At 34.7% G+C, this 14219-nt stretch overlaps 1 protein-coding gene across 2 annotated transcripts in view; it reads right to left on the bottom strand.

The window, feature by feature from the left end:
• Positions 1-14219, bottom strand: part of DPYD (dihydropyrimidine dehydrogenase) — a 597578-nt gene that overhangs the window by 156355 nt on the left and 427004 nt on the right. The window contains exons 15-17 of one of the 2 annotated variants that reach the window (XM_083361144.1): positions 11676-11744; positions 6294-6377; positions 4732-4950 (exon numbers count right to left, since the gene is read on the bottom strand). In XM_083361144.1, the coding sequence (XP_083217270.1) occupies positions 4942-4950; positions 6294-6377; positions 11676-11744 (162 nt within the window). In that variant the 3' untranslated portion in view covers positions 4732-4941. Of the gene's footprint in view, positions 1-4731; positions 4951-6293; positions 6378-11675; positions 11745-14219 lie in introns of those variants that run through there. The other variant, XM_083361143.1, reaches the window with a different exon arrangement.

The raw sequence follows: 14219 nt of genomic DNA, 5'->3' as shown, positions 1-14219 counted from the left end.
AAAATGCAAACTAAAAAACAAGATTAGATCTGCTGGATTTGAAATTAGATTTTGCAGCTTGTTTCTGAGAAATAGAAGGCTTTTACAGAGAGAAGGACATGACATGAGATTCAGGTGGCATGGTTATTTATGGTATGATAAAGTGAGATTAATGTAGATTTTAAAAATAATTATGTTAGATATTGAAAATATTGAGAATATGAAAGAGATACAAAGCCAGGTTGTACCTGAAAACAACTTTGTGTCTCTTGGCACTAGAAGCATTTTATAGGCAAGAAAATTTGATAAGCAAACACAAATGACTAACTTATTGCGAGCTATTAGAATTTTGTAAGAGGGGATGTAAAATCAAATCTGGTAACAGAAAGATACACTTATCAATGGTTCTCTTATATAAAATTATTAGAAATATTTAAAGAAAGCAAAAGCATTTTTGACTTTGAACAGTGTAAAACTGAGTTTGAAACAAAACACTATGCAAATGCTGAACATACCAAGATCCAATCTGGGTTGGTCACCAGGACCAGAAGTTTAATCTTCCAAGTTTTTGGACTCGTGCTGGAGCCCATCCTCAAGAGACTTCTCTGACACCAGTATGTGTGACAACATAAGTCCGAAAGCTGAGAAAATTAAACCTCTGGTCCCGGTGACCAAGCCAGATTGGATCCTGCAACATTATCCTATGACATGTATGTTTGTTAAACCATATAAACTTTATTGTAATTTGAAATATAAGAAGTGAAAGATTGTATGATAAAATGGGGCAATGGTGGGATTCAGCTGGTTCACACCGGTTCAGCAGAACTGGTAGCTAAATTTTGCTGCATTAGGAGAACCGGCTGGTTTCCAGGAGTCCAGTCTAGGCCTCAGAGGCTTGCAGGAGGCCTGCCAGGCCTAAAACAGCCCACCAGAAGTGCATGGATGCCACTTCCAGAAGTCTGTTCCAGGCCTCGGAGGCCCAGGCCTGCATTAAATAAGAGAACCGGTTGTCCAGGTATTTGAATTCTATCACTGAAGTGGGGCAAAAATTTTGGTTTCAATATACAAATAAAACAGTGGGGGAGTATGTGGTTGAAAGGCGTTTACATCAGGTCATATAAATAAAAATTTTATAAAATGAAGTACCATTGGTATATATCACATAAAGAAATTGTCTAGAATGTGTAAAGGTACTGATCGTATGAATTGTTAATACCACTTTATAATCCCTTGGTAAATCCACACTTGGAATACTGCATCCAGTTTTGGTCACCATGATGTAAAAAAGATGTTGAGACTTTAGAAAGAGTGCAGAGAAGAGCAACAAAGAGGATGAGTGGGCTTGGGGCTAAAACATATAAGGAACGGTTGCTGGAATTGGGTATGTGTAGTATAATGAAGAGAAGGACGAGGGGTGACATGGTATATATATAAAAAAATTCAGGCACAATTATGACATGCACAATGTTGGAAAGATTTGACACTACCCCAAGGGAGAGTATGGATGAAGAAAATGAAACTTGCTGAGAGGGCTAACTTGACTAGTTTGTTTACAGATAGGACATTATGTTTATTGCTGACTAGAAACCCTTTATAGACTTGTTGCAAGAAACGGAAAAAAAGAACATATATTATGGATTTGATTATTTAAAAAATTGTTTAGAGAAATAAATAAGGTATGTTGTAGCCATAGAGTAAGAGGTAAATTTATACTTACTGTACACTTATAAATGCTGTAGAATAAATGGGAAACTACTTCTACATATTTTTTTTCTTACTTTGCATCTTGGATTCTTCCTTTCTTTTTTATTTATTTTCTTTAATCTATATTAGTATGTTAGTTTTTTATCTTTCTTTGAAAATAATTCAATAAAAGATTTCCCTGATTTCCCCAAGAGAGGCAGAGGAGTGGGGTGCATTAATAATAACTGGCCTCTTGACACATAAACTTCACAGGTATGTAGCTTTGCCTTGATTCTGTTAAGTTTAAAAATCAGCTGATCAATTTTATTTTAACCCTTGACCTTATCTAACAATAACAAATTCTTCAGTAAAACCATTGATCTTCAGTCCTTGCTAGGCTGTAATTATAGTTAGTTCCAAAATAGAATACCGAGAAAATCTGGATTTGTACCAAACAAATATAATTTCATTGAAACAGACAGCAATCTTTATTCTTTTTGCAATAGCATGCATCACAATCTCATTCTTTATTCAGTCTTGTACCTATTAGGAGATGTGATACAAAGAGCCCAATTATTACTAAGGGTTTTCAAAAAGTTATTATGTACAGCTTCTTTCAAAGTGCAGATTCTGGGAGGGAGGAAAATAAAAACATTAACCAATCAGGATTAATTTTCCCATGCAAATTCTGTAGTAAAATCTGTAGCTCACTGTTGGCAGCCGATTGGTTTTCAGATTTCAGATTTACAATAAACTGCTAATGTTTCAGCCTCTGATAGGAAAAGATGTAGATGACAAATGGATGCAATGTGATAGAATTTTTTTTTAAAGATTCTGTGTTACAGGTCAAGATATTCTTGAAATGTGTGTTTCTGTGTGTGTGTGTGTGTGTGTATTAACACACACCCTTATCTTTCTTTTGCATAGCCATTTCCAACCTGCGCCAGCAGGAATAATGAATGCAAACACTGGAAGCCTCTTAGATGTGTAGTCAGTAGGGAACAACTTGGCTACAAGCATTTTTACATATCTTCCAGCAACAGGAGAATCAAAGAGTCAATTGCTCTATTTTAGAGCCCAAGGCTATCCTGTGGATTTATAAGATCCCTGGAAGAAACCACAAAACTAATAATACACCAAAATTATTATTCCATAAACTTGCATATATAAGTGTAGTAGGTTTTTCACTCCTCTCATATGTGTTTTTTTTAAACTATTTTACAGATTTCTATTAAACAAATCCTTATTTTACTGGCCCAAAGCACCATTTTAGGGGAATCAGTCTGATGTTTAGTTACAATTCTCATTTCAGTGTGCCCCAGAACATTTCTTGATTGTTTTTATTTGAATTCCCAAACTAGTACATCCCACAACTTGCTGTAAATTAACATTTCATAAATTTCATACCCTTTCCATGGTTCTAATTCTCTCCCTACATTTCCTAACTTTTCTTTTCACCAGCACATTCTGAATAGGTAAAAAGGCCAAATTAGCTCCTAAATAATAAATGATCTATAACATGTACAAAGGCATTTTATAGATGGATAATACATATGTTTACATAAAGCCCTGATAGTGCAGTGATGCATATAATCAAATTTATGATAGGGATGTGGGGTAAGTTTGATTTGAACCTGACTTAGCACTTCAGAAAATAGATTGATTCAACTCCTACTAAAACAAAGATGGCTTGGTTTGTGGCCCAAGTTTATAGCTACATTTGACTATCATGGAAAAAATAATAATAGATCATTGAATTTTCTGAGGTTTTTTTTTAACAGAAGGTGATTTGATTAGCAGGCACATTAGAATCCTCTGATGGGATGAAGCCTGCCCACATTCATCGAAATAGAAATCCAAAATTCAAAATACACAGGTTTTGGAGCTAGACTAATTGATTATTATTAAAAAAAAAGTAAAGTGCCTATAGCCTTGGTGGTTTTGGAAAGAATTAAATTACAGACACTGTGGCCTTTTCATGCAATAATCATATTTTTGCAGTTCTGTTCTGATATCCCTAAAATTTCTGTTATGAAATTGTCTTTATTTTTGTATTTCTGTTCTGGTCCCCTTAACTTGCAGAATATGTAACCCAACCTACTTGATCTAAACTTGCAAATAGAGAATGTTGTTTAGTTGTCCTTCTAGTGCATATAGGACAGAGTGGCTCACAAAGAAATGATATAATAATAGAATAGAACAATTATGTTCTATTCAGCATTGAATGGAATAACTGCAGTTCCCCACCTACTCATTCGCCATGTTTCTATTCATTCATTTGTCTTGACGTTTCTAGCAATTTCCAGAAAAAAAATGAATGCATGCAGTACAACAGCAGTACTTTCTGCTTATTTACAGAAAGATAACAATTGTTGTTATAATAAAGTAAATTGATTATTATATCTACTGATTATCTCCTCTTTCTTCCCTCCCCTTCCCTTTTTTTCACTGTTGTCCACTGTTTTTCTCCTCATGTCCCCCCTCCCCACCCCCGTCTCTTAACCTCGTCCTGCCGTCTTTATGAGGACATGTCTTGTTCTCCAATTTCTTACATTATACTAATGAAACAAACAATCCTTTTTACCATAGAAGACTTAATGGTATTATATCAAACAAGCACTATAGACTTCTACTAAGCAATGGGAGTGGAGCTAGAGGAATGGAGAAATACCAAAAAAATACAAAAACCAGGATAGGACAACTCCATGCATATTCAGGAAGGAGATGGCTAGAGAAAATGACTGCAGATGCTGTAATGCCCTGGATTTAAATGGAAACAGTATGCTGAAACTCAACATGGTGCAAAGAGATGGGGATTAGCGAAGGCAAGAAATCCCTTCTATAGAAAAATGACTTTTTCAATGAGTGCAGAAGATCTCAGAGGAAGAATATTATCAGTTATAAGTGGGGGGAAAAGATTGGGTTTTTTTTAATCATTTGAGAAAATGCCAAGAGAGACAAGAACATAGTTATGCATGGAAAAAGATATAGGAAGGCAGATTTTTTAAAAGTATGTCTCAATGTGTATCTTTTGGATTACCTTCAGGTTCCAGATCAAAGGAGCCTTTTGTAAATTCCAGTTGGATTGTTTCATAGTGATCCCATACAGATGATTTAAGATTTCTGCAAATCCAGTGCACATCCCTAATCTAAGATACTGTTGTATGTTGTATCATTTTGTTGCTTATTTATAAAATTATTTTGCTTTCTATGTGCATTCCATAAATATATCCTGGATTCTGTGCCAGCTTTGTCCAATATATTTTCCTGGGTTGAATATTATGAGATCTATAATACAGCACATCTGGTAAACACCAGTTGGGAAAGGCTGATTTAGACCAAAGCAGAATCTCGAGATTTAGTATAGCATCAGGTAATTTGGTTGTGGGAATAAAAGAAAGCAACAGCACTATGTAAAAAGAAAATAAGCATCTTTTCAGATGCAGGGGGGGGGGAAATTACACACACAGAGAAAAACACACACAATGTTGCATTCAGATTTAATCTGATCTATGAAATGTAACAAATTGTTGCTTTACATGTGGATTATATGTATAATTATTTTTAGCAGAATATGTAAGCTATGTCTACTGAAACATTTAAAGCAATACATGCAAATGCTGAACTCTTTGAAGCAATAATCTCTTTATCTAAGAAAATCATAATCAGATGTCACAGTGAGAGAAGAAAGTGAGAGAGAAACAAATAGAGGAATTTCTGTTTTTCCCCCCTCCATCTTTGCAGTATGCCTCTTCCCTGTAAACAAATTATGTGTCTTTAAAGATGGTTATAGTTTCCTTAACTCTGTATTCACTTTATGGTATTTGCTCTTTAAATATAGCGTCTCTGTTTATTTCTTTAGATATAAAGCAGGTGTTTAAAATTTGTTAAGCTTAGCAATTGAACCGTACCCTTGCTTGTCTTGTGAAGTATCCCATTCCTAACAGTTCTATATGCCTATTTTTGTGAAGAGTTCCTTTTAAAAACAAATCTGAGCCCTGGAAGTGACTTAAAAAAAAACAACTTCCCGCTATTTCAACTAATTGGGTTTCTAACACTCAGGAAATTTGGACCAAGGCCTTCCATTATCCTTTCATGGGAGAGAAATTTGTGTTTTTGTAACTGGACATAGACATGACTGCACTTTAGGAATTGAAATGACAAAATCAGTGGCTTAGAAAGAGGTCACACAACTCCACTCTGCGTTTCCACACAGATTCCCCATCTCTTCTTAGTGTAGTTTCAACTAACCATAATATGCCACCATTGTAACTAACCTTCTGTAAAATGCCTATGAGCATCATGTTGCTTGTATGGCTCTTCCCCTGAGAGGCTGGTCAGCATTAAGAATGTATAAAGTACAATTCTGTCTGAGCATTTTGGTAACTATTTGTTATGATATTGCTTCCTGTCAAGTGCATAATGCAATTTTGTCTTCCATAAAAATAAACACTTTGTGTAATCTCAGAAGCTTGTCACTTCCCCCATTTTTGGCACTAAATATTTAAAGAGGAAGAGACCGGGGAATTCCAAGCTAGCAATCCATTCCTTGTGTTCTAGCCCTGAGCTAGAACTATCAATGAAATGGTGCTGAACAGCAACAGAGAAATGAAAGAGACTAAAAATCCTACCTGCCCACAGGCCAGTCCCATGCCTCTTTCTCCCATGCCATGCGGGCATGATAAATTCAACTCCAGGGCATCAGCTCCGGAAGCCTACATGATACACAGAAAAGAGAGGGAAGGGGGGAATCAAATATTAACTGCCAAATGCTGGAGCACTTTAGCGAAGGAAATTTCCCAAATGACAACCTGATATGTAACGCACAGCACATGCAATATTTCCTCCCCCTACATCAATATTTATTTTAGTTCATTACTAATTCCACACAAAATATTTTTGAGCAACGGGAAATCAAATAAAAACAAAGGGAATATCCAAAGGAAGGCATCGTTTTATATGAACAGGGATTGTTAACTTTCTACTTTTCCTAAACTAGTTCTGAATTAAATTAAGACAATTCTGGAAATATTGTCCAGCAGGTAGTACAATAGGCCTGTACAGTTCAGACAACAGATTAAAAATGTGCTTACATCAAACTATTGCACACGCTTCCATATAAAAAATCTCCTAGGCATTTTAAACTGTGGGCAAGATGAAAACATTCTCCCCAATATGTTAGTTTTCTGTACCGGAAGAATTGCTTACAATTGGTATTAATAACTGGTTGCTGTTGGTGGTCTGTTTCCATTGTTAAATGTACTCATTTCATGTTGGTTTATAACACAGAAACAGTTTTAGAGAATATAATTTATAATTTAACTACATCAGAAATCTGGAAGGAATGGAAATCTTGGAAGACATCCCAAATTTAGTACATATGCCTGAAACTGAACATTAAAAGAACAAGTGAGTGATGGATGACAGGAAACAGTCAGAATTAAAGTAAATGCCAGGCAAGTGTGACTGACGACTCTTTACCTGAAATATATTTCTTTTAGCCAGAGGTCCTCCCACTTCCACTGAATGCCATTTATCCACCCCTTTATTTATTCACTAGATTTATATCCTGCTTTAATTCCAGGAGCCAGGGATTATGTACAGAACCTTTCAGTTTTTCTCCAGTAAAAATCCTTGGAATTGGGCTAGCAGCTTATGTAGTTGGCTTCCTATGGGCAAGGTAGATTCAGCTAATCTGAACATGAGACTATAAAGTACATTTCCTATAGTATGTCCCCTGGGAAGGAAGTTAACCAAACTTCTTCAGAGGTTTGCAGAGATTATGTTTCCATTAGAGTTATGGTTATGTTCAAAAAAAAATTCTTATTTTATCTCAACAGTTTTCCTACATTATGAATGATAAAGATTCTACCTATTGTGATTAAATCAGTGTTGCCCTGAAGATCTTTATTCAGTGGCCATCAAGATAAACCTCTACATTTCTATGGAATTATGATGCAGATTTCAGGAAATGTGTACTTGAAATGAAGTCCATTATCTCTGTGTTTTATCTCTATCATTACAATAGAATCATGCTGGCCTGCAAAGCATTTCTGCTCAGGGACTTTTATCTGCAGAGAAAAGGGAAGAGAAGAGAAAAGCTGCCTTGCATCTTTCTAGTAGCCTGAGATGATTCACTAGAAACTCTCAGTTCATGAAGCATTTTTTATACAATGCTTCAAACCAGAGTTCCCCAAAATGGGTAATATTGACCACTAAGGATCAATGGGACTATCCGTTGTTGTTGTTATGGTTAATTGCACAGTCAGCCAAATGTTTAGATTGGATTTGGATTTTTTTTATCCACCTACAGAGTCTTTCTCAAAGATCTGGGCAAGGCAGATGAATGTTTTGCAACTGAATGTTGGTGATTTTGGCAGTGCTGATGCTGTTCAAGTGATGCTCAGTTGTTCTGGAATTGCACCCAAACAGCCTATTACTATCGGCACTATCTTTGCTTTCTTTTGCCGTAGTCATTCTGCCTCTATTTCAAGGGCTTTGTACTTTGTAATTTTTTCAAGTCCTTTCTCTTTTGTTCTACTGTCTCCAGGTAGTATCATGTCCACTATCTAGACTCTTTTGTCTTTCTTATGAACAATTAATTAAGTCTGGGTTTTATGTGGCAGGTCCCATAGCACTTTAGCTTTTCTATTACTTTTTATTTCTATTACTTGGTCTGTTTTGTAATCCCACCCATTCTTGCTTGCAGGGAAATAGTTTTTCTTGCAGATATTCCAATGTACCATTGTTGCTATTTTGTCATGCTGCTGTTTGTAGTTCATCTATGCAATCTTCTTGCAGCAGCTAACTAGGTGGTCCACTGTTTCTTCAGCTTCTTTGCAGAGATGGCATTTGCTGTCTGTTGCTCTCTTCTTTATTTTGGCTTTCTGCACATTTGTGTATAAAGGTCTTGTGCAGCCAGAATACCCCAACCCACTGTCCCATCTCTGTCTGTACCTTTTCTACTCTTTGCCACTGGCAGGTCTTGTTGTTATCTACTTTGCCTGCTAGGTTTTTTTGTACTGGCCATGTAACACTTTGCCTTGCCATGTCTCTTTACTATTCTTCATTTGATCTTTTTTGTAGACCAGTAAGCCTCTGTAGTATACTGGCTTCAATGCATCTTGTTTGCTGTTCTTCAAAGCCCTTTTTTCTTCTTCAACTGTCTTGGCTACTTGCAACATTCCACATCCACCTATTTTCCTTGTTAAGACTAATCTCTCAAGTTTACTGAGTGGATGAAGAACAAGATATATTGTAATTCTTGTTTTCTTTTTGGGATGTGTGTGTGTTTGTGTCTTCCTATCCAGGGCTTTTAATTCTGTTTGGGTCAAACCCAGCAGTCCAGCAGTGTATCTAATGTTTGGAGTTGCCTAGATGTTAATTGCCTTGATCCTCCACTGATTTTGGATTTTAAGATTTTCTTCACTTTCATGATGTATTCACTTTTAACCTTCTTTTTAATTTCAGTGTACTTGACGTTGTCAGCTTGAAGGATACCAAAAATATTTATAGTAATCTTCATTCAGATTCTTAATGTTATTTCCAAAGGACATTTTGACTCCATCACTTTTCATTGTTTCCCCCTGCTGATGGTGAGTCCATTGTCCAGTCCATTGAAAAGTCTTGCATACATATATGGACCATGTTGAGTAGCAATCCTATTTCAGATGGTGTTTTTCCATAGAGCTTCAGATTGCCCATGAAACAAAGATGGTATTTATTGCTTGATAGCCATAGGTTGACTTGTTTAGTACTATTGACAGAGGAATCAGTGCAGTGATCAACAGTAGTGTCAATAGCGAGTCTCCTTGAAAGATTTCTATCTTGATAGTAACCTCTTCTAATCTATCTTCATTGACCAACAACTGGGTCTTCTTCCATTGTGCTACTGATCTTTGCATAAAGCTTCTCATATTTCTACTGACTCCTGTTATTTCTGGGCGCTAGATTATCTAATCATGTGGCAGGAAGTTAAATGCCTTCTTGTAATCAATCCAAGCTACATCAAGTGCTCTTCCTTCTCTTACAGTTTTCCAAAACCATCTTGTCAATTGGGAGTTGATCTTTTGTATCTCTGCTGTTTGGGAAGTTTTCTTTTGCTCAAATGGAGAAACCTTGTTGGATTGCATCGGCTACCATATCAATTATCAATCTGGAATTTGTTGGTAAGCAGGCGATTTGCCTGTAGTTGCCTGGTGCTGTCCCTTTTGTTGGATCTTCCATTATCAGGTAGGTTTTGCCTGATTCAGTTTCATCTCCTTGCAGTTTGTTGTTAAATTGATTGACAATGAATTGGTGCAGACTAGATAGATGTTTCAATCAAGAACATGCAGTTTTCTTCTTGCAGTACCAATGAATTCTTGACTCTTTGTGATGTGTATATATGAATGCATATGCATGTATATTTTGTATGCGTACATATATAGTATGTGTTTACGTATTTGATATATGTGAATGTATTTTTGTATGTATATGTGTGTGTGTATTCACCTACCTGTTCCTGTTTTATATTGATTATGTGCTATTATGTTGGTGTAAACTCTTAGTGACCATATAATTTTATATTAACTATTTTAATTATTATAATTTTATAGCTGTGTCTATACAATATGTTATTTGTGTACCAGTTAAAATGACTACATAAAAAGATGTATTAAATATTTTAATTTTACTAAATAAACAAATGATAAATAAGACATTAGCTTAACTAATAGCAACCTTGAATGTGCATTTCCTGTTGTCTGCAGGAGGTCTAGTCATATCAAAATCAATGGTATAACTCCAAAAATGGTTTAAGGATCAAGATTTGGAAAAAAAAAAGTAATTTGGCCTAACTCCACCCAGTCTCACATGTTTATTCTGACTTAACAAACCAGGATGTTTGATAAAAAAAATCTGACAAAATTAGAACTTGATTTGCAATTTGTACTTCTGAGTGACAGAAATGATTTTTGCATGCTGTGTAGTAATGGTTCAAAAATTCCAAAGAGATCAATCATGAAAAATGCTATCCATAATTTTCTTAAAGCCTTTCCTCTCCTCTTGAACGTCTTAACCTATGCATGTGCTGTTGTTTTTTTTGTTCTGCACGTCTGTGACAAGTTGACCTTTTGTATATATAGGTTGGCCTCCTGTGGAGACCAGACTGACTACCCTCTAGAGTTTATGTACCTGGAAGGTCACACGTACTTGACAGTGAAATGTTTAACATTTTTAAAAATGTTCTTTTTATAGGCCCATAACAGAAGAGGCAATAGTGACAGTTTGTAATAGTTTTCTTGCTTCTAGGATACTGCATAGGTCAGTGTACACAGAGCACAATTATATATTAAAAGCACAATCAAATTTCACTTTCTAAATTTAGAGATACCAAATATTGTTGTATAGCACTATATATATATATTGTTATATAATCTATATAAAAGCTAAAAAATCCAAGTGTTTGACAAAGTTACTTTTATTTATGCAAGATGGTGTTTAAATTATGAAAAACTAACAAAGTGCTATTATGTACTTTTGACTTTTATGTGGTATTTTTTCTCCTCCATTATTGTAAATCTGTATTAGAACCAGAACAGCATTAAACGAGCCTTTTATACTTTAAATATTCAAGAGTTTTATATTCAAAATTTCTTCCACTGCTGTCAAACTGGAGTGCCTGAAGGCAAGGTAAGATCAAGTTAGGTTCTCAAAGGTAGAATTAAATTTTATCAAGGCATCCGTCATAATATGAATGTTGCTTAAAATGCAAATAAAAAAGCATAGAAATTCAAAGGGTACAGAATTTTCAGGTAGCATGCAAAGTCCAGGGGACCATTTCTATGGAATAGATTCATTTAATTTACATTTCTATCATTTTAATGAAAACACAGAACAAACAACCAATCACAGATATGTTTTAAACCCTTATTTTTCATTTGTATTTCTTCTTTTATGCAATTACAGAGTAAGGAGAAAGAAAGGAAAGAGGAAAGAGGGAGAAAAGAGAAGGCATATTAGTAAGTCATTACCTCAGCCATTTTTGAAAGCTCAGTCCAATCATTCTTATTATAGCTGCACATGATGCTGGCAATGACAATCTGAAAAGATAAGTATGGAATTCAGTTGTCTAAGATAATAAACTAGAGTTAAGAAAATCTGTTTCAAAATCTTCTGTCTCTATTGTTTAACTACAATTGCATTTTTCTGCTATGCATATCTATTGAAGAACACATCCTATTAAATTCAATTGATCTTAATCTCAGGTAAATGTATTAAAATGGATTACATCAAATCTCTTTTAATATGCATTTCTAAAATAATTTGAAGAAAGTACATGGAAGATACATGAGAAACTGTCAGGGATATAATTGAGGACTGAATGGACAAGATACTGTACACTTAAACTGACTACAGGTATTTTGAAATCTACATTAAAAGAAATTGACAAATGGAAAACTTGAAATGTCTTTCAGTCCTACTGATTAAAACTTCATCCCATTCATAGAAACCTTGTGGGTACAATGTCTATTCCAGGAACTGGGTGTATGGAGTAGCTATTAGACTTAACAGATTGCTGTGATATAAGTGTGTCAAATAACAACTGTGAACAAATATGAGGTTCCTAGAAGAATGTAGTAATCCTAACGTAAGAAATATATTGACAAAAATATATCCAAAGACAGTGCCCTGACTTGACAGATAATAAGATTAACTCTGATAGAAAGCAGCTGTTCTACCAGTAGCAACTACAAGTGGAAGCATGTGGTGTGTGTGTGTGTATGCAATGATACAATACATTCATTAAAAAAATAAACAGGGATGCACAAGACAATAACAAATCATTGCACTGTAGTTTCTCATAAAAAAACTACTGGTGGGTAAGAAGAATTACCATAATAGCAGAAGAACTAAAGAATTGATGGTCTCCACGCATTGAGAGACAATTTTAAATAAAAATATCCTGATAGGTGAAGTCTCTGTGCAAACCAGAGTCATTTGTGTGTACAGCTGTGAAGTTTCCACACTGAGATCTAGAAGTTTTGCATGTAAAGGTTTTGCATGCAAAAGCCTGGGTTCAAAAGTTTCCTTCTTTCAGATAGTGAATAATCATATGTGCCCAATAGTAACATTTTGTGTGTATGATTTATTTGCAATGTTTATTTGTAATATTAATACTCAGCTGAGTCTCTAGATATTATACAACAAAGAAAGAGGACATAGGACTACTCAATGCCCAGCTTCATTTTTTTACACATTCCCATAATGCCTGATAGTGTTTACACACATTTGTATAAAGAGACATGCATTCAAACTGAGAGCCAGGCAGCCTGGGCACCATTTTAGTATTAGCTTGTGGTTTTGGAACATATTATTATTATTATTATTATTATTATTATTATTATTATTATTATTATTAATAATAATAATTCGGTTTATATACCGCCCTACTCCTGAAGGACTCAGGGCGGTTTACAAGGCAAAATTTAAAAACAATACAATATAAAATTAAAATAAAATAAAATTAAGTCTAGCCCCAAAAAATTAAAATCACAATTTAAAAACATTAAAACCCCTCAGTCCAGACCAGATAGCTCAAAGAGCCAGGTTTTTAGGTCCCGGTGAAATGAACGAAGGTCGGGGGCAGTCCGGAGTTCCATAGCCACTCAACTGTCCATTCAGCAATATGAAATTCACCTTCACTTTAGAACTGGCCAACATATTGTGAATTCTTTTAAAATTATTACTTGTAGAGTAACTTACATCATTGCACAGATAACAAACCAAGTGGGATGATAACGTAACAAACCAAGTGGGTGACTGATCAATTTTATCCTACAAATGTGTAATTCTGCATCTGGAGACTCTGACAATTATGCCACATTAGATTGAAAATCTCTGGTGAAACTGTTGGATAGCAAGAAAAACTTGGACAAGGATTTTGATTAGAAATAAGATGAAGAAAGTACATATGCTGGCATCAATGCTTTGAGACAATGGAATGTTAAAATAAAGAGACTGACAAAATCCTTAGATTTGGGGATGCTTTCATTAATCAATTGTTTTAATTTATAAATTTATTATACCAACTTGCCAAGGAATCTGATTTTTTCCCCTTGAATCATCCTTTATTTTTCAGAAATATGTAAAGTCACACTGTTCTCTGAAGAATATAATCAAAGTAACTAAAAGATCCCTTGCATAGTTATGTGACATATTTATTTTCCAAATGGCTGGATTCCAGACATTTGTATATACTGTATAACTGCCCATGTGTAAACACTGAAGTTGTGGAAATAAACTAAGATTTGTCTTTGATTAATGTTTACTGCTACCCAATTCATTGAAAATTATTTTCTGCATTGATTAAAGAAGTAATGCATCTGAAGGAACCAGATTTAATCTTCAAAGTAAAACATAAGTCCCAGCTGCTTCTCCTGTAATTATCATAATTTTCTCTATGCACAAATTTCACATCCATGTTCTATTCATTAATCTATTGTTTGAATTTATATTTCTTACAAATATTACATTTGATAAAAGTTTTAAAGTCCTTTAAAAATTGAGTTCGTGTT

The sequence above is a fragment of the Vipera ursinii genome (genome assembly GCF_947247035.1).
Source record: "Vipera ursinii genome assembly, chromosome: 3".
Lineage (NCBI taxonomy): Eukaryota > Metazoa > Chordata > Lepidosauria > Squamata > Viperidae > Vipera > Vipera ursinii.
Note: the sequence above shows the minus strand (reverse complement) of the source record. Positions and strands in the feature narration are given on the sequence as shown.